This window comes from Carcharodon carcharias, chromosome 19 (assembly GCF_017639515.1).
Source record: "Carcharodon carcharias isolate sCarCar2 chromosome 19, sCarCar2.pri, whole genome shotgun sequence".
Taxonomy (NCBI): Eukaryota; Metazoa; Chordata; class Chondrichthyes; order Lamniformes; family Lamnidae; genus Carcharodon; species Carcharodon carcharias.
In genome coordinates, this window is record NC_054485.1 from 41,038,180 (window position 1) to 41,063,999 (window position 25,820).

General features: G+C 44.3%; 1 protein-coding gene across 1 annotated transcript in view; it reads right to left on the reverse strand.

The window, feature by feature from the left end:
* csmd2 (CUB and Sushi multiple domains 2) overlaps window positions 1–25,820 on the reverse strand; it is a 736,338-nt gene that overhangs the window by 456,934 nt on the left and 253,584 nt on the right. The window contains exons 12-14 of the mRNA XM_041212915.1: window positions 25,019–25,206; window positions 16,831–17,019; window positions 15,176–15,292 (exon numbers count right to left, since the gene is read on the reverse strand). Coding sequence (XP_041068849.1) covers window positions 15,176–15,292; window positions 16,831–17,019; window positions 25,019–25,206 — 494 coding nt within the window. The remainder of the gene's footprint in view (window positions 1–15,175; window positions 15,293–16,830; window positions 17,020–25,018; window positions 25,207–25,820) is intronic.

Sequence of the window (25,820 nt, forward strand, 5' to 3'; positions counted from 1 at the left end):
AGAAGGAAACACCAGACTGCCCGGGAACAATTTCCAGAGATTCAGGCAGAGAAAGAGGGAAGGCACTGGTATCAAAGATATAAGGCATTATACATGTAATAAAGCCAATTAAACACCCAATTTTGCTGCCAAAAAAAAAACACTTGCTCTGATTATATGCTGGAATTACACCAAAATCAGCATGGAAATGTGAGTCAATTTTCACATATAATGGGTGTTTAATGAGAACAGAGGTTAACAGAAGCTTCTATGTAAGGATCAGACTCCGAGAAAAAGCAGCTGTGGTTGACCTAATTAGAAAGGAGCGAGATAAATCTCAGATTGTGAACAGGGTAGCAGGCTGCGAAGCTAGTTTAGAGACTGAACCAATCAAACACTTCACAGGATGCAAATGGTTCTTGTTACAAGAGGATTCTCATCAATGGAGGACAGCAGACCAGGGTTGTATAGTAAAGACATGAGTTGGATGAAACACTGGAATTCTGCCTGCGAGCCTTTTGGGATCAAAAAGAAATAAGTAGGATGTTTCCTCAGGAGAATGAATCGGTGGGGAATACCTAAGCTAGACTATACTGTAAACTGTCCCAGGAGCAGAGAGGTTAAGTGTCTAAACCTTTTTTTTCGTGTCCAGTGCTTTTAATGCTTGTTTGTCATTTCATTTCAGCACTCATGTATTGTGTTAGATGGTGCTTACTACAGAAACAATGAAATAAATGCTTAGCTTTGTTACTTTGCTCACGGAATATTAATTGAGCTATTTTTGTGAAAAATAAATCTGAATATTAGGCTGTAATTATACACCAGCTGTGCAATCAGCATGAACAAGTTTCGCTTTTCACCTGTGCTAAGAACTTATAATTATTTGTGCGATAAACTGGACGTCACCGGCTAACCTGATTCTGCAAAGCAGCAGAATTAGAATGGGTCACACATTAGAATGCGGTGTACTGTTTGTATCATAGGCCGCAAATATAGATTGGAATTTCCTGCCCACTTTGGCAACGAGGGTCATGGTGGGCAGGAGGGGGGGGGGACAATATGGCAGGAAGGCTAAAAATCAGTTTTACATCGTTGTGAAACCAGTTAGCCATCGTCCTCTCCACCCATCAATGGCGGGCCATCTTTCCCACCGTCCAATGTCAGGCATGTAATTTCAGTGCATTTGCATCGCATCATCTTGCTTGCCTACCGGAATCATCCCCCCTCCCCCCACGTCAAATTTACCTCCCAAATCGGTGTGACTTCAGAACGACGTGATTCACAAAAGTATTTAAAAGGCATGCACCTGGTGAGCTGAGCTTTGAGGGGGACTCAGGAATGAGCACACTCTAACATTGTGCAGTGCTCACGAGGGTTCCTACTAGACTTCAAGGACGAGGCGCTGCACATTCAGACGAGGGCACAGGCAAGTCGTTTTTACCTGGCTGACTGACAGTGCAGTGCCAGGGCAAGAGCTGCACTGCGGTTGGGGTGAGGGGAATCTTTGTATAAAGTGAGCATTCTTCCACAGCTGAGACAGTTCAGGCGCAGCTACGTTAACATGCTTGGAGTCGGGCTTCTAGCTTATCTGCCCAGTCAAGCAATGCAAAGGCACGAAAGTGCCACCAAATATTCCTGAACTTTGCACCCATCAGTACAGACTGCAAAGTCATGAGCATTTTTGGGAGCTGCAGAACAATTGGACAATCTCCTTGCAGAAGCTGGCCATGGAGCAGTCACTGGTGGAAGTGCTTACAGCTCCTTGCAATGTCTTCATTCAGATTTGGACCAGTCTCCCCCATGGTTCAAGCTAACAGTGCAGCCTTGCAGTGCAGGTTAGGAGAATGCCCATGCCTGAGCTGAGAGCACAGCATGCAGTGGGAGAAGCTGCCGCCAATTGGTCAGGTGGAGTGGGACGGAGATGGGTGAGGTATCAGGCAGCCATGCAGCGCAATAAATTCTGGCCATCCAAATGGTGGCCAGTACTCTCCAGGATAGGTTAAGGGGCCTTAAGACGAAACTGGAGCTGCATACGTAACCACGAGAGATCCCGATGCCAATGCTAACCCATACATCTCTCTCTTTCACCCTGCAGGGGGAGTACATCAGGAGCATGGAGCCTGGTGACCTAACTGTACGCCTCATGGCTTACAGGGAGTGGAGACAAAGGAGAAGAGAGCGAGAGAGGTTCCTGGCTGGGCAAAGGGATGAGCAGCACCCTCAAAAAGGAGCGGGTACTCCAGTGCACGCCGCTGAAGAGCCACAATGAGCCAACGCGGGTCGGTGCCTAGCTAGACCCAGGGTCTACAGATGGCACTTGCCCGTCCTGAAGATGACCGAGAACCAGTGTCACTCAAGACTGCAGATGTCTAGGAACTGCTCGGTGACATAAGCCACCTGCTGCAGGATTTGGCGCCACTGGACTTGGAGGGCATCCGCTATTAATGGCCATGCAAGTGACCATGGCACTCAATTTTTCTGCCAACGGCTGCTTTGAGGGCTCTACAGGTGACCTCTGTGGGATCTTGCAAGCCTCCACACAATTGCATTCAGGGGGTCACGGACGCCATATTAGTGAAGGCACACAACTTTGTGCATACCGACAGGGGTCAGGCAAGGCAGGAAGCAAAAGCGCTGGAATTTGAGCAAATCTCTGGCTTTTGAGAGGTGCAGGGTGCCATCAATGATAGTCATGGTGTTTAGATCTCTGTGGCCACAAGCAGTGCAGTATGTGAGCTGCAAGGGCTTCCGCTCACTGGAAGTTCAGCTGGTGCGCGACCACAGCAAATGCATCCTGCAGGTCTGCGCACAATTCCCAGGGAGTGTCCATGACTGTTACATTCTCCGTAGGTCTCTGATCCCTGACGTCTTCCAGGGTCCACAGAGGCTGCAGGGTTGGGTCCTTGGGGACAAGGGCTACCCACAGAGACTGTGGCTGGTGACGCCCATGTGACCGTCTCAGACTGCAGCAGAGGGTAATGAGGTTCAGGTGCCTGAACCGCTCTGCTGGAGCCCTGCAATTCAGTTCACAGAGGGTGTCGCACATCATCGTCACCTGCTACGCCCTTCACAACCTGGCGCTGCAATGGGGGGAGGGGGAGGAGCTGCTTGAGGAGGAGATGGAGGAGCTGCACATCTCCTCCGATGAGGAAGAAGTCAATGGGGAAGAGAGTGATGAGGTCCTCGAAGGCAAGGATGATGGTGATGAAACCATTGCACTGTCCAGACGAGGCAGGTGCCTCCTGGCAGGTCCTCATAGCCGCAAGATTCATGGAGGATGATGATGACATGCAGTAAGGCCACTCCATAGATCCTTCCATTGTATCTGGGAATGTTTGACGCCTGTCTGGTTGACGGCAGCACACATACCCTCTGTGATAAGGCTCCTGTCATGGAGACGCAGCAAATGCCCATAGTCCCTACATTCCCAGAGGATGATGCTGACATGCTGTGGGGACATTCCATAGATCCTCACATACCTTATGTGAATGCTTGACTCCTGTCTGACTGATAGCAGATCACTTGTGCTCTGTGAGCAGGGTCATATCATGGAGATACATTGGGGAAACTTTAACTTCTCCTGATCCTATGGCATCTTTCGTGAGCTGAACCCTTCAGGATCACACTGTCACCGGATGCAGATGCTTTTTTTATTATTCAATAATGGGATGTGGGCATCGCTGGCTAGGCCAGCATTTATTGCCCATTCCTAAAGATGATAAGATGGAGGGCCAGCCGCACCTCAAAGCTGCTGAGAGCATAACAAAGAAAATGACAGAACTCTGTGCCACCGGTCCAGGACATTCTCACAGCAATGATAAGCCCCATCGAGGTGCAGGCATGACTGATGTGTCCAGTGACAGTAAAGGTGTACCCTCACTGTTGTGGAGAGGTTGTACAAAGCACAGGGAAGAGACCCTGGGCTGAGACACTTGCCTTTATCCTGTGCAGGGACCAAGCTTTCACTTCAGACTAACAGGAGCGTTGCTCATCATAACAAGGAACCATAGACAAGGTGACATTGTTGGGAGTTTATTTACAATAGCCAACATTATGCACAAGTGATTAACATCCAAGCTCACACGGTGAAACTACATTTTCCTAACCTTCCTAACCCTGCTACTACATCTTGGTGCTCCCTGGACATCCACAGTGGAGGTGTAGGCAGCCTGCTGCCTGCTACCACCCTGTCGGTGGTGACTTTGACGGGTGCCCTCTAGGGGGCCAAGACTTGGTGGGCCCCGATGTGCTTTCTGGGTCCTGCTGTGTGGCACCGGCACCCTCCTTGCCTGTGGAGCTGGAGCTGGTGGAGTCACAGGAAGAGGGGACTCAGATGAGCCGGACACTCCTGGAGTCACCTTGGTGGGTGGACCCAGGATGTGCCCCTGCTGATCCTCCTCCCTGACTCCTTGAGGAGAAAGAGAAGCTGGGGTGAAATCGATCTACCCCATTCCCTTCTCACATTGACACTGTTGGGGGCCAACTATGGCGGCAGCCCATTGTGCAAGACTGATGTCTTTGTCCAAGGTCTCCATGGCGGCCACCATCCTACCAGTGTTGACCTCAGTGCATTGGCATGTTGGCTCTATCACCTCAGACTGAAGGTGGATGGACTCCTCCATTGTACCTTGCAATCTGAGGAGTTCAGTGGACATCCCTTCCTGATGTTCCCGAGCTTGCCTTTGCAGCTCCAGCAATTGTTGTATGACCAAGTCCAGAGGCTCCTCATCTGACTCAGACTCAACAGATTTCTGGACCTCAGCAGTCTTCCGAGCACTGGAAACCTGGGAAGTCCCTGCCGCCGCCTATTGTGAATCAGGCAGTACTATGTGTTCACCAGATTGTGATCCCAAGACTGTTCTAAAACTAGGTCCCACTGAGGTGTGTGTCTCTGCACCGGTGGAAGGCATGAGTGAGCACTGTGACGGGTCCTCAATTAGGTTGTCATCAGATTCTTTTTCTGAGGTGTCTTCGGGGCTTGAGCCAAGGACCAGGGCTGTGGACCCCCTTGGCTGCTTCCCAGATGTGCCTGCAAAAGCATGGAAAGATAATTAGTGCATGGCAGGGGACTATGGAACAGGGGAACTGACGCACAGCCTGATTAGCTGATGGATGTTGCACTGCTGGATCCTCACTTGGCTGAACACTGCGAACCTCACTGTCAGCACAGGAACGGTCCAAATTGCCGCCGGCCAGCTGGACAACTCTATTTTCAAAGCCTGTGAGGACCTTGATGTGAAGCATTCCTCCACCAGTCTGCGACCTCTCCCTTTTGTTGTGTGCCAGCCTGTCCTGCATGAGTACAGATGGAGAGAGTGTTAAGTAGGATGCTTGCAAGGCCAGGTGATAAGGATTCCTGGTATGTGTGGGCGGTGAGTAGCGCCATGGATAGGGTGAGGATACGATTCATAGGGCAGATGAAAGTCTGTGTGAGAGAGTGAATGGTGATGTCCTTCAGGGGAGATCTCTGTGGATGCGTGATGGGTTTTGTGAGCATGAGAGCTGAGAGTGAAAAGAAGAGTGACTTCTCTGGTGGAATGGAGGAGATCACCCATCCTCTTTTGGCACTGGGTGGCTGTCCTCTTTTGCAGAGCATTGGTGCTGATCACTGCTGCTGCCACCACCCATGTTGGATTGATGACCTTGCCTGCTGGTCTTCGCCCAGAGCAGGGATAGAGGACTTCACAGTGAGTCTCTACAGTATCCAGTAGGCACCTGAGGGAGGCGTCGCTAAATTTGGGGGCTGCATGTTTCGACCCTTTGGCAGCCATGACTTTGCAGCAGCTCCTGATGCTTTAGAGTGTGCTAGATCTGTGCAGGGGCACCCTTAAAATATGGCGCCCAGATTACTGAAAGCCTGAGGTACTGGTGGGGTGGGTGAATCAGAGGCTATTCCACCTGTGACCCAGCATGTTTCCTGGGAATGAATAATTAGTGAGGCGGGATGGGATGATACAGCATGGGAAGCTGCCATTGCAACCAGTGGGTATAAGATCCTTTTTACCGCCGGCTACCACACTTTGTGCAAATCCCATAATTTCCATCTCTCCTCATCACAAAGCTGCTCCCATAACAGTACTTCAGTCATACCTGCGTTTGCTGTTTGAACCTATGTGTCGATATCTGAGGACATAAATCTTTGATACTTTTGGCTCAGAGTTCACTTAATCTGTGCAGGGAAGAGGAATTTGGGGTGTAACCCATTTCCACCCCTCCCTGACTACATACAGAAATAGTGATGTGACAAGCAGGCAATTCTTATACTGCCACACACTTTGCCCTTTGTTGTGACATCACAGTTGGAGGCAGCATTGGCAGGATATCAAGCTCTCCATAAATTATGCAAGCTCAGTTTTGCAGTAAGTGCACCTGTATGAAGCATTCGACTTGCCATACAACGCTCTGAGCAAACTCCAAAACACGAAAGGCAAATTGCATTTGATCCAAGATAGAGCACGAGGTCCTGAGGGAACATGGATCAACCAGGGTTGTTCCATTTACTGTTGTTCCATTTTAAAAACAGAATGTCCTTCACCTCCTAAATGGAATGACGAGTTAAATCCATAGAATAAGTGCCCCAGTGGTACTATTACTGACCCGCGTCCATTTGAGGGCTCGAAATGAGGCCAGGAAAAGAGTGAATAAAGGGTCATTTTGCCACATTTTCAGTGGTAGGGTAGCACTTGTAGAATTCCTAGGCCAATGATATCTAGATATATAAAGTACAGACACAAGTATATTTACAGTGAAACCTCATCATAACAAACTAAGAAAATACAATTATTTCCATCCAATAATTCTGAGGTAAACATTATGATGATCAGCTGAATTGTTTTGATGAGATGACTCGGTTTGAATTGACATGAAGAGTTATATGTTGCTGATGAATGCGTATTAATGGATCCTTTGTAGGTCCTTAAATTGAGGACTGGATCAGTAGTAAAAATGATCATTAGAAAAAAATAGCAACAGTACAGGGAATGAGCTAAAGCATCTGCTGGAATTTCCTTACAGCCTTGAAGCCACAATCAGATAGAAACACAATGACTCCTAAACACTCTTCCTCATTGAATTGGATCCATTAGTTTGATGAAACAATTTTACTATCATCATAACCACTGGTGTAAAGTGTTACAAACATTAGCAGAATGAAAAGTTGAACTACTGTCAAACCAGAAAAACATTGAGTATAAAGTAATAGTCAAGCAAACAACAAGGAGAGGAATTTTGGAACGTGATGGGGAATGCATTCTCCCCCATGGGTCGTGTGCACAATTTTATTGTCATTTGCTGTATCTTTCTCATTCACTGCAATGGGCTGAGTGCCCCAGAGTTGATACCTTACAGCCTTTTATTGACTTCAAGGAACATCATCTCTCTTAAAATCTCTTGCTTTGTGATAGGATACAGATCTGCTGTGATCTAACTGAATGGGGGAGCATGCTCGAGAGGCTGAATGGCCTCCTCCTATTCCAATGCTGCTACACACTTCTGCTCTGTTGCCAGAGTAGTGACTTCCAGGAATAGGCATTAGTTTATATCTATAGTTCCCTCTTCAAGTGTGCTTGGTTGCTGATGCAGTGACATTGCTGGTTCAGTGCTTTCAATGGTTCCTCAGTGGATATTAATATTCCTTTAAGGAGCTTTGCTTCCTTCATATGTTTCTAGCCTCATGCAATCTTAACCACACAATCTCAAACAGCACAACTGGCTTATAATGTATTCAGTTAACTGCCAAATAAGTCTTATATATTGTTTGTCTCCCCGAAGAACTAGAAGAAAATATTATATTGTAATAGCTGTTACTGGGTACTACTGCCTCTTAGGAAGCCTGCAAATCTGCAGCACTTTTTCTAAAATAGGTCTGTAAGCATCTACACACAATACTCTTGATGATAGGAGGAAACAGATGGTTATCTTGATGGAACTTCTGTTTTCTTTCTGTTAATTATAGTCACAGAGCAAGAGACCGTTAGTCTCTCCCAAAACTTCAATAAATGTGAGGTGGTCTTGCAGCTCCACCAGTCGAGCATTACATTCACATTCTAAAGGCTTAACTTTGAATCCCATTTCAGGGCATCTTTCCAACACAACCAAGCTCTGCCAGTTGAAGGTAGAATTAGAAGCTGAAAGACTGTTATTCTATTGCACAAAGATTCATATTATTGAAGTGTAGGGTTTACACAGCCCACAACAACCCAATTCACCAGGTTTTGTTTGTCTATTCCCCTCCAAATTTACCATCATCTTGCAGTCAATTCTGGCATTAACATGGGTCCTTTGTAATAAAAGCAGCTAGAAATTTCCTTTTGACGTAGATTGTGGCAGGGCTGAGAATATTGTTAAAGGGAGATGTTAAACCACGACCCTGCCTATCCTCATGAAAGACCCCAAAGCACTATTTCAAATGTTATGTCATGTCCAGTGAAGGCATGTCCTATTCATAACTTCAAACACAGACTGTTTTCTTGTGGAAGCTACTGGAACTGTTTTTTATATGTCAAAATGGACACTTGCAAGGTGGCTGCCAAGAGTCAGGCTTATTCAACACAGGCTATCTCAAGCTTCTGGAAAGTGCTAATTGAATCACCCTGGAATGGACATGCCTAGACAGCACCACTTTGTGGAATTCACATCTGACAGTGTTTGAAGTTTATTCCAAATCAATACACCTCTAGGCTTCTTGTCTCCAAGATAAATGCTTCACAAAAGACAGCTAAACAGACTAGTTATCCACAAAGCAAGTGTGAAAGACCACAATCTATCTCCTATTGTGAAGTCTTCTTATCTTGTCCATGGACAGTCTATACATGGCCCGCCAGAACTGGACACATTTTTGCGCCTTGTTGTTGAATTCGGCAAGATCTGCAACAGTTCAGGGTTCCTCTAGTGATAGACATTGCAGGAGATGTTGCATAGTCTGTGCCTCAGTTCCACATTCCTAAGTTGTTGGGCAGGTTGTATATCCCCATTTGCTTAGTGACATCTTTGAACGACCTACACCAGTCCTAAGTTTGTTAAGGCACTTCCAGGTTGCCCAGTTGCAATTAGCTCCTGGGGGAAGGCTTTCATCCGGTAGAATTTCCGTTGCTGAGGGTTGTTCGAGACTGGCGAGCTGGTCTTTCCATAAGGCGATGCGGGCTTCAGATGCGGTTGATTGTAATGGAACAACACTGTTCATGAAGCTCTTCCTTGACTTTAGGCGGCTGGGTGTAGGTGTATGACCATGTAGAGGGTGCCTCTCATCTGATGTTTGAAGGAGTTGCTCTTTCTTGCTGGCTACCATTCTTCTTATATCAGGGGGAGCGATACCCAGGATATAAAGGTTGTTGGTGTTTGTTGGTTTTAAACAACCTAAGATAAGTCAGCAGCTTGCATTCAGAATGCCATCCATCTTCTTAGCATGAGCAGATCTTTCCTATGCAGGGCAGGCATATTCGGCAGTGGAATAGCAAAGAGCAAGTGCACTGGTTCGCAATGTTTTCGAGCTTGCTTCCCATTTTGTGTTAGTGAGCTTATTCAGGATGTTGTTTCATGCGCTCACTTTTGCCTTTACCTTTTTGATGTGGTTCTTGAAGGTGAGGCATCTGTCAAGGGTGACTCCTAAGTAGATAGGGTGCTCGCAATGTGTCAGGGTTGCTCCACACCAGGTTACTTTAAGCTGGCGTTTGGCTTCATGGTTTCTGAGGTGGAATGCACAAACTTGCGTCTTTGATGGGTTTGCGCGAAGATGGTTTTCTTCATAGTAGGATGTTAGTCCCTCCAAGGCCTCAGAAAGCGTTTTCTCCACGGTGTTAAAAATCAGTACTTTGGGCAGTGACACATAAGTCATCAGCATATATAAAACGGCCTGTGACACTGTCTATAGATTGGTCATTCGTGTAGATGTTGTACAGCAGCGGTGCAAGCACATTGTGGAGTGATGTCTTTGGACTTACAAGCCATTCTGGATAAACAATACCAGTATTGCTCTCCCTGAAGCATTGAAACCGGCTGGCTTTGATCTAAAGACCCCCAAAAAAAAACTTGTCCAGTCTGCAAAAGGCTGTGTCATCTTTGCCTTTTTAAGAACCAGGAGGCTTTAAAGTCTTTGAAAGCCTCCCAGCTGATTCCAAAATACCAAGTTCACCTGTAAAGAAATTTGACCTCCTGATACAAAAACCACAAGAGCCTAACTTTGTGACCTCCCGAATCATCATCTCCTTGAAGGAATCCCTCAACAATCCAGATATCAGGCTTCTGCTATTTGAACCCATCCAAACTACAATCTAAGGGTGGAAAAGAACTTCTTTCTCCACTAGGCCTGCAATGATTGATTTCTTATGACAAGCCAAACACATGAACTATTAACTATTCTTTTAGTTTGATTCATGTGGAGGTGCACTATCTTCTTTAATTGATGTAGCACTGATGTAGACTTGGGATGAGTGTGTAATAAATAATCTTCTTTATCTTTAAACTCACAAAAATCTGCTGCTGGTTATTTAAACTGACTATATGCTAAAGGAGGCTTAGAAACACATGGGGGAGAATTTTTTCCTCATCAGGCAAGCGCGGCGAGCGGGCCCGGGAACGGCCAATTAACGGCCAGCCAGTGTGAAACGTGCAGTGATATTCTCAGTGCTGTCGGGGTGGGGATGGGTGGACGCGAGTGCTGAAGTGTGCACAAAAGCACAACACTGATTGTGAACAGTAAGGGAGGGGAATTCGAGGTTTCAGTTTCTCTCTCCTCCCCTAACGCAACAAACAGCACGGTTGTTCTCCCCAGAGTGCAGCCAATATTTATCCCACAATCAACATGAAAAAAAATCTAGTCATCAGCTCATTGCTCTTTGTGGGGCCTTGCTATGCTCAAACTACCTATTGCATTTCCTATGTTACAAGAGTGAATACACTCCAAAAGTACTTCACTGCTTGTGAAATGTTTTGGGAAGAAGTGAAATAAATGCAAGTTCTTTTGCACTTTGTTAGTTGAGACAGCAGTGAAGAGGAATTATGAAATATTAAAGTCCTTTTTACAAAGCTGAAACTCTGAGCTTTGAGGCAGAAATACTGGCAGCTATTTAAAAAAAAAAACAAAGATCAAGTAAACAAAAATTCTTGGTTGCAAATAAACAAAATTGAATAACATTGACAACTAAGGTTTATTGGAACCACCACTGGTCATGGTCTTGCAATATATCTGTAGAGAAAGGATCTTAATTGCATTTACATTGCAGATTTACTTTTGACAGCAACATGCAAAAAGTAAATATTCTAATTGTCAGTGCCATCAGAGGAACCGAAACAGCACCCTGGCGCTACCCTGCTCTGGAGCAAAGCTGTAAAATCCATTCAACAGCTAAAAAATAACAAAGCCTCTGCAGCAGATGGAAACCCTTCCCGAAATCCTGAGACATGGTAGAGATACAATCCTGGCATGGCTGAACAGCTCCGTATCCCTCATCTGGGAAAAGTGTATGCTGGAGATCTCAGGAACATTGTGACTGTGATTGGGAGTGCAGGAGTGGGCGCGGGCAGGCGAGCCTCTGATTGGCGATCCCAATCGGGGGCTTGTCCCCATTTTGTGTGGGTGGGCCAATTAAGGCCCGCCCAGCGAGACTTCCACGAGGAAGCACTATGTACTCCCTGTGCGGGCGGGGAGGTCGTTCCCTCAGCTGAAAGTGCCCTCTTTCACACATGTGCGCATAAGAGCACACTGATCACCCTGAGGCTAAGTGTTGCCCCAGGGAGATCGGCGCCAAACTTAAAAATGATAAAGGTGCAAGAACAAAATTTCCCTGGCATGTCCCCTCATGTGACACTGTCACGAGTTGGGACATGTCCATCACTTTAAATCGTACATTTATTATATTTTTAAAAACCCTCATGAAACCTCATCCCCCCTGCGGATGAGGTTTCATGCTTTTTCTGAAGCTTGCCAGGGCTCCCAGCCTGCCCACCAACCCTAAGGTTGGACGGGCTGGTCCATTAATTATGTCAATTACTTTTTAAATGGCTTCAATATGCTGTCGAAAGGTTGGGGGGTGCACAGCTGATTCAGCTGTGCCCCCACTAACCTGAAAATTGAAATGACGTGGGGTGACATTGGGAATTCTGCCCGGCATCATCCCGCATCATTTTATGCCCCCACTCGCCGACCTAAAGTTCCTGGCCACTGTATCTCACCTCTAGCAAATTACCCACAGGTGTGTGGGGATAATGGATAAAAAGAGCTGGGGAACTGTTCAACCTACACCACCTTCAATCCAAAACCAAAACCACTCCAACCTCAGACAATGAACTTCAGGAAGCAGATGGTGCTTTTGTGCGCACCCAGAAGCATCTTATACCTTCAAATTCCTGTCACATGATTCTCGCCCCCGCTCCAGCAAACACAAACAAGGCGAGTGATTGTCATTCCACCACTGTCCCTTGTGTGTGCAAAAGCAGGGTAGTAATAAAGCAAATCAAACGGTGGCTAGCCATGACAATCACCTGTAGGTAGCACATATCAACAGGTAGACATTTGGAATCATAGAACTATACAGCACAGAAAGAGATTTGGCACATTGTCCCAGTTTTTTTTTTACTTCTTTCAAAGGATGCGAGCCTCACTCATAAGACTAGCATTTCCTGCTCATCCTAAATTGCACATGAGAAGGCTCTTGTGGGGCACCTTCTAGAATCGCTGTAGTCCTCCTGGTGTAGGTATACCCACAGTACTGTTAGGAAGGGAATTCCAGGATATTGACCCAGCAACAGTGAAGGAACAGCAATACAGTTCCAAGTCAGGATGGTGAGTGGCTTGGAGGGGAACTTGTGGCTGGTGATGTTCCCATGCATCTCCTGCCCTTGTCTTTCTAGGTTGCAGAAATCACTGGCTGTCGAAGAAGCCTTGGCAGGTCGCTGCAGTGCATTTTTTAGATGGTACACACTGCTGTCACTGTGCAGCAGCAATGGGGGGAGTGAATGTTTAAGGTTTTGGATGGGGTGCCAATCAAGCAGGCTGCTTTGTCCTAGATGGTGTTAAGCTTTGAGTGTTGCTGGAGCTGCACTCATCTAAGCATGTGGAGAGCATTCCATCACACTTCTGACTTGTGCCTTGTAGATGGCCAACAGGTTTTGTGCAGTCAGAAGGTGAATTACATGCTGCAGAATTCCCAGCCTCTGACCTGCTCTTGTAGCCACAGTATTTATATGGCTTGTCCAATTATGTTTCTGGTCAAAGGTAACCCTCAGGATGTTGATTCAACAATGGTAATGCTATTCAATGTCATGGGGAGATGGTTAGACTTTCTCATCAAGAGGGTCATTGGCTAGCATTTGTGTGGTGCAAATATCACTTACCACCTATCAACTCAAGCATGAAATTTGTCCATGCCTTGCTACATGTGAACATGATCCGTTTCAGTATCTGACAAATTGTGAATTGTATTGAACACTGCAAAATTAGTTAAAGGGATTCTCAGCTGCTACTTGAAAGCTGGATGGTGCTTTTTGGAGATTTTTTTCATGTTTTCCACTTTATCAGATCTGAAGTCTTATGTAGTTGCTGCTTCAAATCAAGTTAACCACACCACAATGTTGCTCCTTTCTAATTGTGTCACTAAAGACTCCTCTTAATTGAGATACAGCCATTATCTGTTGGTTATTGGCTGCACTGACTGATTTCCAGTCTTTGAATGGGTGAATTATCTACGGGGTGCATGTTTTGCAGTGGCAGCCCTCAACTGTATTACAATGAGGAGTGACCACTGATCGTACTCCATGACAACTCCTCTGGGCAGGCACCACATAACCACCACTAAGTGCCTTCCCATTTACTACAGGCACAAAAACATTGCACTCAATGAGCAGAATTTAATGTCCCCGCTTGGGAGATGGCTTGGGGGGTGTGGGGGGAGGAGGACTGTCGAATCAGGCAAAAGATGCTGAGTGGAGAGCCCATCACTCCCCATGTAAGTCAGAGGCAGAGACGGTTGAGGTCAGCTGGAGGCCTATTAAGGCCCTTACACGAACAATTAAAGGCCAGTCATGGGTATTTTTCTCTCGCTGTTGATATTCCGATTGCGGGCTCATGGTGGTAGGGGTGGATGGAGGAGGCACTCCTCTTCAGACACCCAGTGCCCCATGGAGGGCCCTGCTGCTGACCCTCTGCCTGACTAGCCCCACTGAGGCTGCCCATTTACCTGTGCTCCTCTTCCTGGGCCTCCTGCAGTACCAGCAGTGACCACTGTTGCCAGGACTGAACTGCTGGCTATCTAATTGACCGAAAGCTCTTGGAGACAGGATCCTCATCCAGAAGAGCCTGGGAACCCAATGGCAGGCAGAGACATGCCTGCTTGGGATTTAATTCTATAGGAGATCTCAAAAATGGTCACAGCAGATTTGTCACTGGCTCTCCAGCTGGTGGACAGGACCAATGCCATGGCCATTAAATTCAACCCAATGTTTTAATGTCCCATCCAATGAAGAGAACACAATTATTATTATTAAAATAGAAGTGCCAACTGTTAGCAAAACCACTTACACCCCTTTTACACTGGCAAAATAGTCCCAGTGGAAAAGCAGTAAGAGGCCATCTCCAAATACTGTTCTCCCCTGTTGCTATTCAAATGGAGACTGCAACGTTGTGCATACCATAATTTAAAAGTGAAGGCATCCAGTTCCTTACTTTTAAGTCTGAAGTAGAAACCTGGCAGGAATAAGGAGGTTCAGAAAATCCTGGATCACCAATGCAATTGGGTCACTCAGATTGAATCAGTTATATGTTGAAAAGATTGCTTTTACTTGGTGGAAGTACAATTCACTGTAGGGGGCAGTACATCAATGTAAAACCACTTGTACAAGCTGAGTTCTGGTGAGAGATCATGTACAGCAGACAGATAAACTGAAACAAATGCGGCTCCTTTAACAAAAATGTGGCAGGTCCTCTGACAAAATAGGCTACTAATTACTATTAGTGACTTAAGTAGCCCTATAGTTCACACATTTTCCTACTATTTTCCTACTATTTTAAAGGAAGTATAAAACTATATAAAATAAAACAGCAGAGAAATCCAATTGAGCCAAGCTAAATGTTCAACTATTCATATTAACACAGTCATTTCTAGCCTCAATATCCTGCAGGATGTTGGCTTATACAATCAACAGATTTCTTTTTTTTTGGATTTTCTAACATTTTCCACAGGTTCTTCAAATACATTAATGCTACCTTTGCCATGTGATGTTTCCACTGTCCAAGTGCAATTCAGAGAATTCCGATAAAAATCAGGAAACCCAGGAGATAGGATGGTTCCACTTGATCCATGGATGTAACCACCACACAAAGCTAAAAATAAAGAAAGTTGAGTTCACAGTATTTGATAATTACTAACCTAAAAGGTTTATAAATGCTCTGCACTGGTGACAATGTTAATTTAAAGGATACAACTTTACTGCATTTACTCAATGTGCCTCAATGTGTCAATTCAAAATTTAATCAAAACTTTGTTTATGTGCAAACTAACATTTCCTGTGAAAAAGGCATCCCCATTAAAACTTATTGTAGATTGAATTTTATTTTTTGCCATTTTGGGCATAGAGTAAATCACAGAGTAATTAAACCCAAATTATGCATTCAGCAACATACATTTTACAAAATCTTTATATTTTTGACACCACGAGCATATCAGCACCCATTCTTTTTTGCTAAATCCTTAGGTACTTTTTTTATCCTTTCAGGGGATGTGGATATTGCTGGCAAGGCCAACATTTGTTAGCTATCCTTCATTGCACTTTAACGGAGTGGCTTGCTAGGCCATTTCAGAGGGCAGTTAAGAGTCATCCGCATTAATGTGGGTCTGGAGTCACATTTAGGCCAGACCAAGTGAGGATGGCGGATTTCCTTCCCTTAATGAACCAGATGAGTTTTTACTACAATTGATGATAGTTGTTTGGTCAACATCACTAGCTTTATACTCCAGATTTATTAATTGAATTAAAATTCCAACAGCTGACATGGTGGGATTTGAAACCATGCCCCAGACCATTATAGCCTTGGCCTCAGGTTTACTAGTCCAGTGAGATTACCATTACACCATCATCTCCCTGAAAGGTGGCCTTCAAGAAGTGTTCAATTTTCTGTGGTAAAACTACTAAAAAGACTCAGCACCCTCATTGATGAGCAATTTAGGGAGAGCTAATGTATGTGAATAGAACCAAATTTCAAGATAAAAATTTTACCACAATACAAAATCAACATTAAAAAATAAATCCCTACCCACCATAGCAACTGTTTCACGAAGAGCAGAAAGGAATACGATGCACTTCCATGCCCCTGCTATTGGCAGAGCCATGAACAACTGTACAGAGCTGTGCTACAGAGCTGTGGAAAGTGTCCTCTGTCAAAGCTCATCATTTGGTAAGTTCACATTTCTGCTCCACAATACGGAGATTTGTGAACTCACACGCGACATAGTTGCACCTATGCATCTTATCACTCCGCAATATGTAGTCTTAGATCAGCAATACACAAAGAATTGTTAAAAATTACCATAATTCAAGATTCTTAACAGCCATATCACACTTATTCTCTCCTTTGCTCCCAGCCCCAAACCACTAAACTGCCACATCAAGTGGGTGGAGGGAGAGGGAGGGAGAGAACAGTCCTATATATAAGTAATTGTATCCCTGTCATCAACATCACTGCTTAGTCAGCTTTGCAGGTGATGAATTTAAGTGGAAAGGATCCTCCCTCTTCTGTTCATTTTCCTTCCCTCTTCCCTTGCACCCAGCTAAGAATGGCAATGGCAAATATGGTCTTTCATGGAAGCGCTCTCTGAGATTTTGATCACTCCAGCAACATATCTATGAAAATGCGAGATATACCTTCACAGCTGGGCAAAGCACGACTCCATTGATAATTGGGTTCACAGACAAGAGCTTCATCATCACTTAAGGTGTATCCTGGATCACAACTGAAGGTCACGGAAGATCCGATGTATAAGAGATTTCCATTGCGCTGACCATTCACAGGGATTCCAGGATCCAAGCAAGAATCAGATTGTAGTTTTACAGCTGAAAATGTAATCAATGAACCAGAATTAAAAACAGTTTACTGATAAGCCATCACTGTCTAATTAATTTGAAATTATCTGGAATGAACCAGATTGTCATTAACAGGACACAAAGCTAATTGTAAGCAAAATGCCAACATTTCTTTATGGTCTAAGTTGATGGACAACGATGCCAAAGCAAGGTCTTGCTAAATCTGAAGAATGTTATTCAGACCTATTTGCTGAAGAAAGATTCTGCTTGAAAGTAATTCAGTGCCAACAGAATATTACCAGAAATTAATGCTTTAGATTTTGTGTTTTTGAACAGGTTAATATCATCAGTTTGCAGAAAGTCTTTTGTTCTATTAACGCTTGTGATGAAAATTACAATCTTGACCCATTATGTTTGCAATAAAAATGTTTGATGTACCCAAAATGAAAATAGGCACTGTTACGGTCTTTGAAACAGATACCGTCAATCTGGCTGTTGATTTGGTTCACATAACAAGATGGCATTGAGTGTGAACACATTCAAAGAATAGGAGGCAGCACTGAAATAATCAAAATAAATGCGACATCAACATTCAACAGTGAGGGCTTTTTGTTACAGAATTTTAAACTATTCATGACTGTCTTTCAGAATTTTGTAAGATCATATTTAATTATAGAATAATATTAGGAGAGATGACATTATTGTTCTATATCAAAATGGTACTGTATCTTTGAAATGCAGTTCTGACAAAGAAAACTGATGCGTAAATCAGAGATTTCATTATACCATGATATCTGTAAAGCTGTAGGGGAATAGGCCACTAATTCACCTGTGAGTTGGAAAGAAGACAAAGAGGTTCTGCTATCCTGGAGTTTGTTCCATGAACTTGTGCATTGAAGAAGTATATAAGATATCGGTGCACCAAGGTCCTCATTATAAAAGAGGAGGAATTTCAAAAGCTGAAAACAAATCCCTTTCACACCTTCCTCCAGATAGTATCCTTTTGCCATTGCCTATTTCATCTGCTTAATTTTATTGTTTAATTAAATAGTGTTGTCCATTTTAAAACTTACAATTTTAGTATTCAAAGGTGAACAGAATGATTTGGCCAGCGGCACTATGATGTTATAAGATTACAAAATCTGGCACTGCACATCAATTTTGTTTTTGCAAGGCAGTTCACCTGACGTCAAGTATCAAGGGTGAGAGCTGCAGAGAGAACATGTCAGGTAAGTTTCTGTGTGTCTCATGGAGCTGGAAAGACTGACAGGCAATGAGCAGGGCAGCTCACTGGAATCACAGAATCATAGAATGCTTGCAGCATGGAAGGAGGCCATTCAGCCTGTTGTGTCCCTGCCAGGACTCTGCAAGAGCAACTCTGCTCGTCCCACTCCTCCAGTCCATTCGCATTACCCAACAATTCTTTTTCTTCAAGTGCTTATCCAATTCCCTTTTGAAAGCACCAATTGAATTTGCTTCCACCACACTCTCAAGCAGTGCCTTCCAGATCTAATCACTCACTGCATAAAAGAAAATTGCCTCATGTCAACCTTGTATTTTTTTTTGCCATTTATCTTAAATTGGTGTCCTCTGGTTCTCATCCCTACCAACAATGGGAAAAAATCTCCCTATCTACTCTGCTCAGATCCATCATGATTTGTAATACCTTTGTCAAATGTCCTCTCAATCTTCTTTACTCTAAAGGAGGACAACCCAGCTTCTCCAATCTATCCATTTAACATCCTGAAACATTATTGTAAATATTTTCTACAATCTCTCTAAAACATTCACATGGTAGGGAAAGGGTTAACAGGCCAGCTACAAGTTAAGGGCACATCACATCACGTCACATCAACAATTTCCAGTTCCCTGGCCCCAACCGCTTCCTTTTCACCATGGACGCCCAATCCCTCTACACCTCCATCCCCCACCAGGATGGTCTGAGGGCCCTTAGCTTCTTCCTCGAACAGATGCCCGAACGATCCCCATCCACCACTACTCTCCTCCGTCTGGCTGAACTTGTTCTCACACTGAACAATTTCTCCTTTAACTCCTCTCACTTCCTCCAAGTAAAAGGTGTGGCTATGGGTACCCGCATGGGCCCCAGCTATGCCTGTCTCTTTATGGGGTATGTGGAACATTCCTTGTTCCAGTCCTACTCCAGCCTCCTTCCACAAATCTTTCTCCGGTACATCGATGATTACTTCGGTGCTGCTTCATGCTCTCGTCGGGACTTGGAAAAATTTATTAATTTTGCTTCCAATCTCCACCCCTCCATCATTTTCACATGGTCCATCTCTGACACTTCCCTTCCCTCCTTGACCTCTCTGTCTCAATCTCTGGTGATAGACTGTCCACCAATATTCATTACAAGCCTACCGAATCCCACAGCTACCTCGACTGCAGGTCCTCACACCCCGCTTCCTATAAGGACTCCATCCCATTCTCTCAGTTCCTTCGCCTCCATTGCATCTGTTCTGATGATGCTACCTTCAAAAACAGTTCCTCTGACATGTCCTCCTTCTTCCTTAACCGAAGTTTTCCACCCACAATCGTTGACAGGGCCCTCAACCGTGTCCGGCCCATCTCCCATGCATCCGCCCTCACGCCTTCTCCTCCCTCCCAGAAACATGATAGGTTCCCCCTTGTCCTCACTTATCACCCCACCAGCCTCCGCATTCAAAGGATCATCCTCCGCCATTTCTGCCAACTCCAGCATGATGCCACCACCAAACACATCTTCCCTTCACCCTCCCTGGTGGCATTCCATAGGGATCATTCTCTCCGGGACACCCTGGTCCACTCCTCCATCACCCCCTACTCCTCAACCCCCACCTATGGCACCTCCCCATGCCCACGCAAAAGGTGCAACACCTGCCCCTTCACTTCCTCTCTCCTCACCGTCCAAGGGCCCAATCACTCCTTTCAAGTGAAGTAGCATTTCACTTGCATTTCCCTCAACTTAGTCTACTGCATTCTTTGCTCCCAATGCGGTCTCCTCTACATTGGAGAGACCAAACGTAAACTGGGTGACCGCTTTGTAGAACACCTGCGGTCAGTCCACAAGAATGACCCAAACCTCCCTGTCGCTTGCCATTTTAACACTCCGCCCTGCTCTCTTGCCCATATGTCTGTCCTTGACTTGCTGCATTGTTCCAGTGAAGCCCAACGCAAACTGGAGGAACAGCACCTCATCTTCCGACTAGGCACTTTACAGCCTTCTGGACTGAATATTGAATTCAACAACTTTAGATCTTGAACTCCCTCCTTCATCCCCACCCCCTTTCCGTATCTTCCCCCTTCATTTTGTTTTTTCCAATAATTTATATAGATTTTTCTTTTCCCACTTATTTCCATTATTTTTAAATCTTTTATGCCCTGCTAGTCTTTCCACCCCACCCCAACTATAGCTGTATCTTGAATGCCCTACCATCCATTCTTAATTAGCACATTCGTTTAGATAATATCACCACCTTCAACACCTCTGTGTTCTTCTGTTCTTTTGTCTGTGACATTTTGATTATCTGCTCCTATCACTGCTTGCTTGTCCCTACAATCACACCACCCCCCCCCCCAACTTCTCTCCCCCAACTGCAACCCCCCCCCCCCACACCTTAAATCAGCTTATATTTCAACTCTCTCCCAATATTCACTCAGTTCTGTTGAAGGGTCATGAGGACTCGAAACATCAATTCTTTTCTTCTCCGCCGATGCTGCCAGACCTGCTGAGTTTTTCCAGGTAATTCTGTTTTTGTTTTGAATTTCCAGCACCTACAGTTTTTTATTTTTATTCTTTAAGTTAAGGGCAATGTTTGTTATGTGGAAACCAATTAGGCGCGATACTTGTTAATTACATCAACACATGTTAATTGCAGTGATATACTGCTGAATTGAATAGGACAATTAACATTGAAATAGAACAGTAAATCACAGTAAACTGATAGAAGACAGATAGGTAATCACAACAAAGTCCTTAAGTGTTTAATCCAATGGAAGACAACTTGAGAATACATTAAATAACCAACTGCCACACATGCACCCAACTAACCAATCTGCATCTCGAAGGAGATTGTGCATGAGCTCTTTCAAAAGCTGCATTCTGTATATAAACCCCTGAGAAAGTCCCATTCAAGAGGGCTTTAGGAGGAGGACAGACAATACTTATTGATGGAGAGTGCCAGAAGAAAGAAGACACAACATGTTTCAATGGGAAGAGCTCCTGGTGGACCAAACAGGAAGATCTCAGCCTAAGATCATTCTTAGGTGATGAACAATGATCTCAGATTAACCACTTGAGGGGTAACTGTATGATTTGATTGAAGCTGTTTTGTTTAAAATTCTCAATAAAGGTGTTGGATTTAGTATGAGGTTGTGTCAATCATAATTTGTGGTCTCCAAAACTAAGCAAGAGGTAAAATCTCCTAGTGCCCAGAATTGGATAGAATACTACTGTTGAGGGCAAACCTGTGTTTTGCAAAGGTTCATAACTTCCTTGCTTTTGTACTCTAAGCCTCTATTCATAAAGCCTAGGATCCCATATGCCTTTGTAAATATTTTGTTAACCTTCCCTGCCACCTTCAATGATTTGTGCACATATACTCCCAGGTCTCTCTCTCTTCTTGGATCCCCTTTAGAATTGTACCATCTAATTATATCGTTTCCCCTCATTCTCCCTACCAAAATGTATCATTTCACACTTTTCTGCATTAAGTTTATTCTGCCACATGTCTGCTCATTCCACCAGCCTGTCTACGCCCTCTTGAAGTGTATTACTTTCCTCATTACAGTTCACAATACTTCCATCTTTTCAGGGCATTGGAGATGTACAATTGTGCCCTTACCAGTGTTGTCCAAATTCTCAGCTCAAATAACAAAAAGTAATTACTCATAGATATCATTATATTCAAAAATCTAAAGTCTTTTTTTGCCCAGTCAGTCTTGTAGTTAATTGTACTGTGCAAGACATATGTTTCAGAGAGGATGTATTTAATGCCTTTTGTGCTGAGTTTATTTGTATTGTACCATTGGTAACTTGGGTGTCTCGTACAACTTAAGCTTATTATCCCAATTCTCAATTAGTGCAACTTCCAATGCACAGGGTATACAATTTCTTCTGGAAACTGCCTCTGTGTGCTAAGTACAAGTTAAAAATCTTGGGAAGGCTAAACCTTAACTGTATCATAAACATGGCAAAACAGGTAACTGGATTTCATCAGTTTTTAAATTACCTAACCTGCATGCAAATGGATTTAACAAGGATTACAGCAATCAGTCCTCACAAGCAGGCAATTCTGACAGAGGAAGATCTTAACATTTTCTATGTATTCAAGAGGGAGAAACAGATATATTGTGGTGTAGTCACCGAAGGATGGCTATTCATGAAAATTAAAGTAAGTTGGCAGGGGTGTGGGAGCCAGGAGATAATATTAGGTGCAAAGAACATTGGGAGAGACAAACAGTACTAGAGTAAGAAATAGAAAGGAAACTGATAGGTTCAGTGTAAGAGGGAAAGTAATAAAGTCTAAACTGGCATTACTGTGCTTGTATTGTGAATGTGCTGAGTTTGGTAAATAATATCGGTGAAGTGCAGACACAGATAGCCACATGGAAATATGATGCTGTGGCAATAACAGAGATCTGGCTCACAGAAGGGCAGTGCTGGGTGTTAAATACTCCTGGATACAAGGTGTTCAAGAAAGATAGGAAAGCAAATAAAGGAGGGGTGCTAGCATTGATTAAGGAGAACATTGCAGTACTGGAGAGAGAGAGAGAGAGAGAGAGGGAGAGAGGATGTCCCAGAGGGTCAAGGATAGTTTCTATTTGGCTAGAGCTGAGGAACAAAAACAATGCAATTACATTGCTCAGTTAGTCTAAAGACTACCAAATAATGGGAAAGATGTAAAGGAACAAATTTACAAGGAAATTACAGAGAAGTATAAGAATGTTTTATTCATTTACAGGTTGTGGGCGATGCTGGCTAGGCCAGCATTTATTGCCCATCCCTAACTGCCCTTGAGGTGGTGGTGGTGAGCTGCCTTCTTGAACCACTGCAGCCCCTGTGGTGCAGGTGCACTGACAATGCTGTTAGGGAGGGGATTCCAGGATTTTGATCCAGCAACAGTGAAAGAATGGTGATATATTTCCAAGTCAAGATGGTGAGTGGCTTGGAGGGTAACTTCCAGGTGGTGATGTTCCCATGTATATGATGCCCTTGTCCTTCTAGATAGTAGCAGTCATGGACTTGGAAGGTGCTGCCTACGGAGCTTTGGTGAGTTTCTGCAGTGGACCTTGTAAATGGTACACACTGCTGCCACTGTTCGTCAGTGCAGGAGAGAGTGAATGTTTGTGGAAGAGGTGCCAATCAAGGGGGTTGTTTTGCCCTGGATGGTGTCAAGCTTTTTGAGCGTTGTTGGAGCTACACTTATCCAGGCAACTGGAGAGTATTTTATCACACTCCTGACTTGTGCCTTGTAGATGGTGGACTGGTTTTGGGGAATCAGGGGGTGAGATACTCAGCGCAGGTTTCCTTGCCTCTGACCTGCTCTTGTGGCTAATGTATTTATATGGCTGGTCCAGTTCAGTTTCTGGTCACTGATAACCCCCAGGATGTTGATAGAGTAGTTATAATGAGCGACTTTAATTATTCAAATATAGACTGGGATCGTGGTAGTGTAAAGGGCAGAGTGGGGCAATAGTTCCTAGAGTATGTTCAGAAGAACTTTCCACACCAGTATGTTTTCAGTCCAATGAGAAAGTAGATATTGCTGGACCTGATCCTTGGGAATGAGGTGGACCAAGTGAATCAAAAGTCAGTAGGAGAGCATTTATTGGACAGTGATCATTGTAACAGAAGGTTTAGGATGGCAATGTAAAAGAACAAGGACAGCTGCTCTTCCTGATATACATTAATGACCTAGGCCTTGCTGTACAGGGCACAATTTCAAAATTTGCAAATGAATCAAAACTTGGAAGTATTTTGAACCAAGAGGAAGATAGTGAAAAACTTCAAAAGGACATAGTCAGGTTGGAGGAAAGGGCAGCCAATGGCAGATGAAATTTATTGCAGAGAAGTATAATATGATTCATTTTGGTAGGAAGAATGCAGAGAGACAATATTAAATAAAGGTACAACCCTAAAGGGGTTGCAGGATCAGAGAGACTTGGGTGTATTTGTGCATAAACCATTGAAGTAATGATTAAATGATTAAATCATAAATCTGCTCAGGTTGAGAGTGGAGTTAATAAAGCTTATGGTATCCTGAGTTTCATCAAGAGCAGCACAGAGTACAAAAGCAAGGAGGTTATGTTAGACCTGAATAAAATCCTGGTTTGGCCTCAACTGGAGTATTGCACCTAGTCTAGGTACCATGCTTTATGAAGAATGCGAAGGCATTAAAGAGGGCGGAGAAAAGACCCATAAGAATGGTTCCAGTGATCAAGAGCTTCAGTTACATAAAGATTGGAGAAGTTGGGACTATTCTCCTTGGAGAAGAGAAGGTTGAGAACAAATTTGATAGAAGTATTTAAAATCATGATGGGTCTGGACAGGGTAGATATGGAGAAACTGTTTCCATTGGTGGATGGATTGAGAACCAGAGGGCACAGATTTAAGGTAACTGGCAAAAGAAGCAATGGCAAACTGAGGGTAAACTTTTTCACACAGTGAGTGGTTAGGATCTGGAATGCATTGCCTGAGTGTGGTGGAGGCAAAGACAATTGAGGCTTTCAAAAGGGAATTGGATCGTCACCTGCAAGGGAAACATTTCCAGGGCTATGGGAAAAAGGTAGGGGACAGCTGCAAGAGTTGAATTGTTCCTTCAGAGGGCCAACACACACATGACAGGCTGAATGGCCTCCTTCTGTCTGTGCTGTAACCAATGCATGATTTTATTCTATGTTCAAGACATAACAATGTTCCCATGGGTAAAACGCAGAGCATTGATCAATCATTGATGTTGTAGGCTGTTTGGCTGTAATCAATCCACCATCCAGGATTTGCAGCTGTGTATCGAAATTCTAAGTGACTTACTTTCAAACCGAATTTGGAATCCAACATCCGAGTGGCTTTTGTCAGTAGAGAACAGAAGGTAAAGATAGTTGCTGGTGCTGATCAGGAACTGAGGTACTTGAGTACCATGGTAGAGGCCTATCAGAGGTGAGGAATAGGATCTCCCATCTCGGACTTCCAAGGTGTCATAGTTTACCTCAGTTTTAAATCTGAAAAGAGAAATAATAGTTATTATCAGAATATAAAATACAAATTTTCAGTGATGAACGCGGTACACGCAGGGCGGAATCATTCGGTCCTTTTGGCAGTGGGCATCATGGAAGGCACGAGTGGACAATTTGGCAAGAGAGCCAAAAAGTGGATTTACACCATCGTGAAACCAGTTTGCAATCATCGGTTCCATATGCAAATGGCGGGCCGCGTTTCCCACCACCGCACATTGGGAACTTAATTTCAATACTTTAGCATCTCATTATAAGCCCTGCTCACCAAAATCATCTGGTGGATCATCTTGGCACCACGCCAACGAGTTTCACAACTGTTCATAAGCAACGAGCACCTGGCGAGCTGCATTTCGTTTGGAACTTCAAGGCTTGTCTGCCTACCTTGCTTCGGGTAGCATTCGCTCCACTCCAGAGGTCCCCAGCATCACAGATGCCAGTGTTCAGCTAATTCGATCCACTTCACATGATATCAAACAATGACTGAAGGCAATGGATACTGCCAAGGCTGTGGGGCCTGACAATATTCCAGTACTAAAGACTTGTGCTCCATAACTAGTCGCACCCCTGGCCAATTACAACACTGGCATGGTGGAAAATTT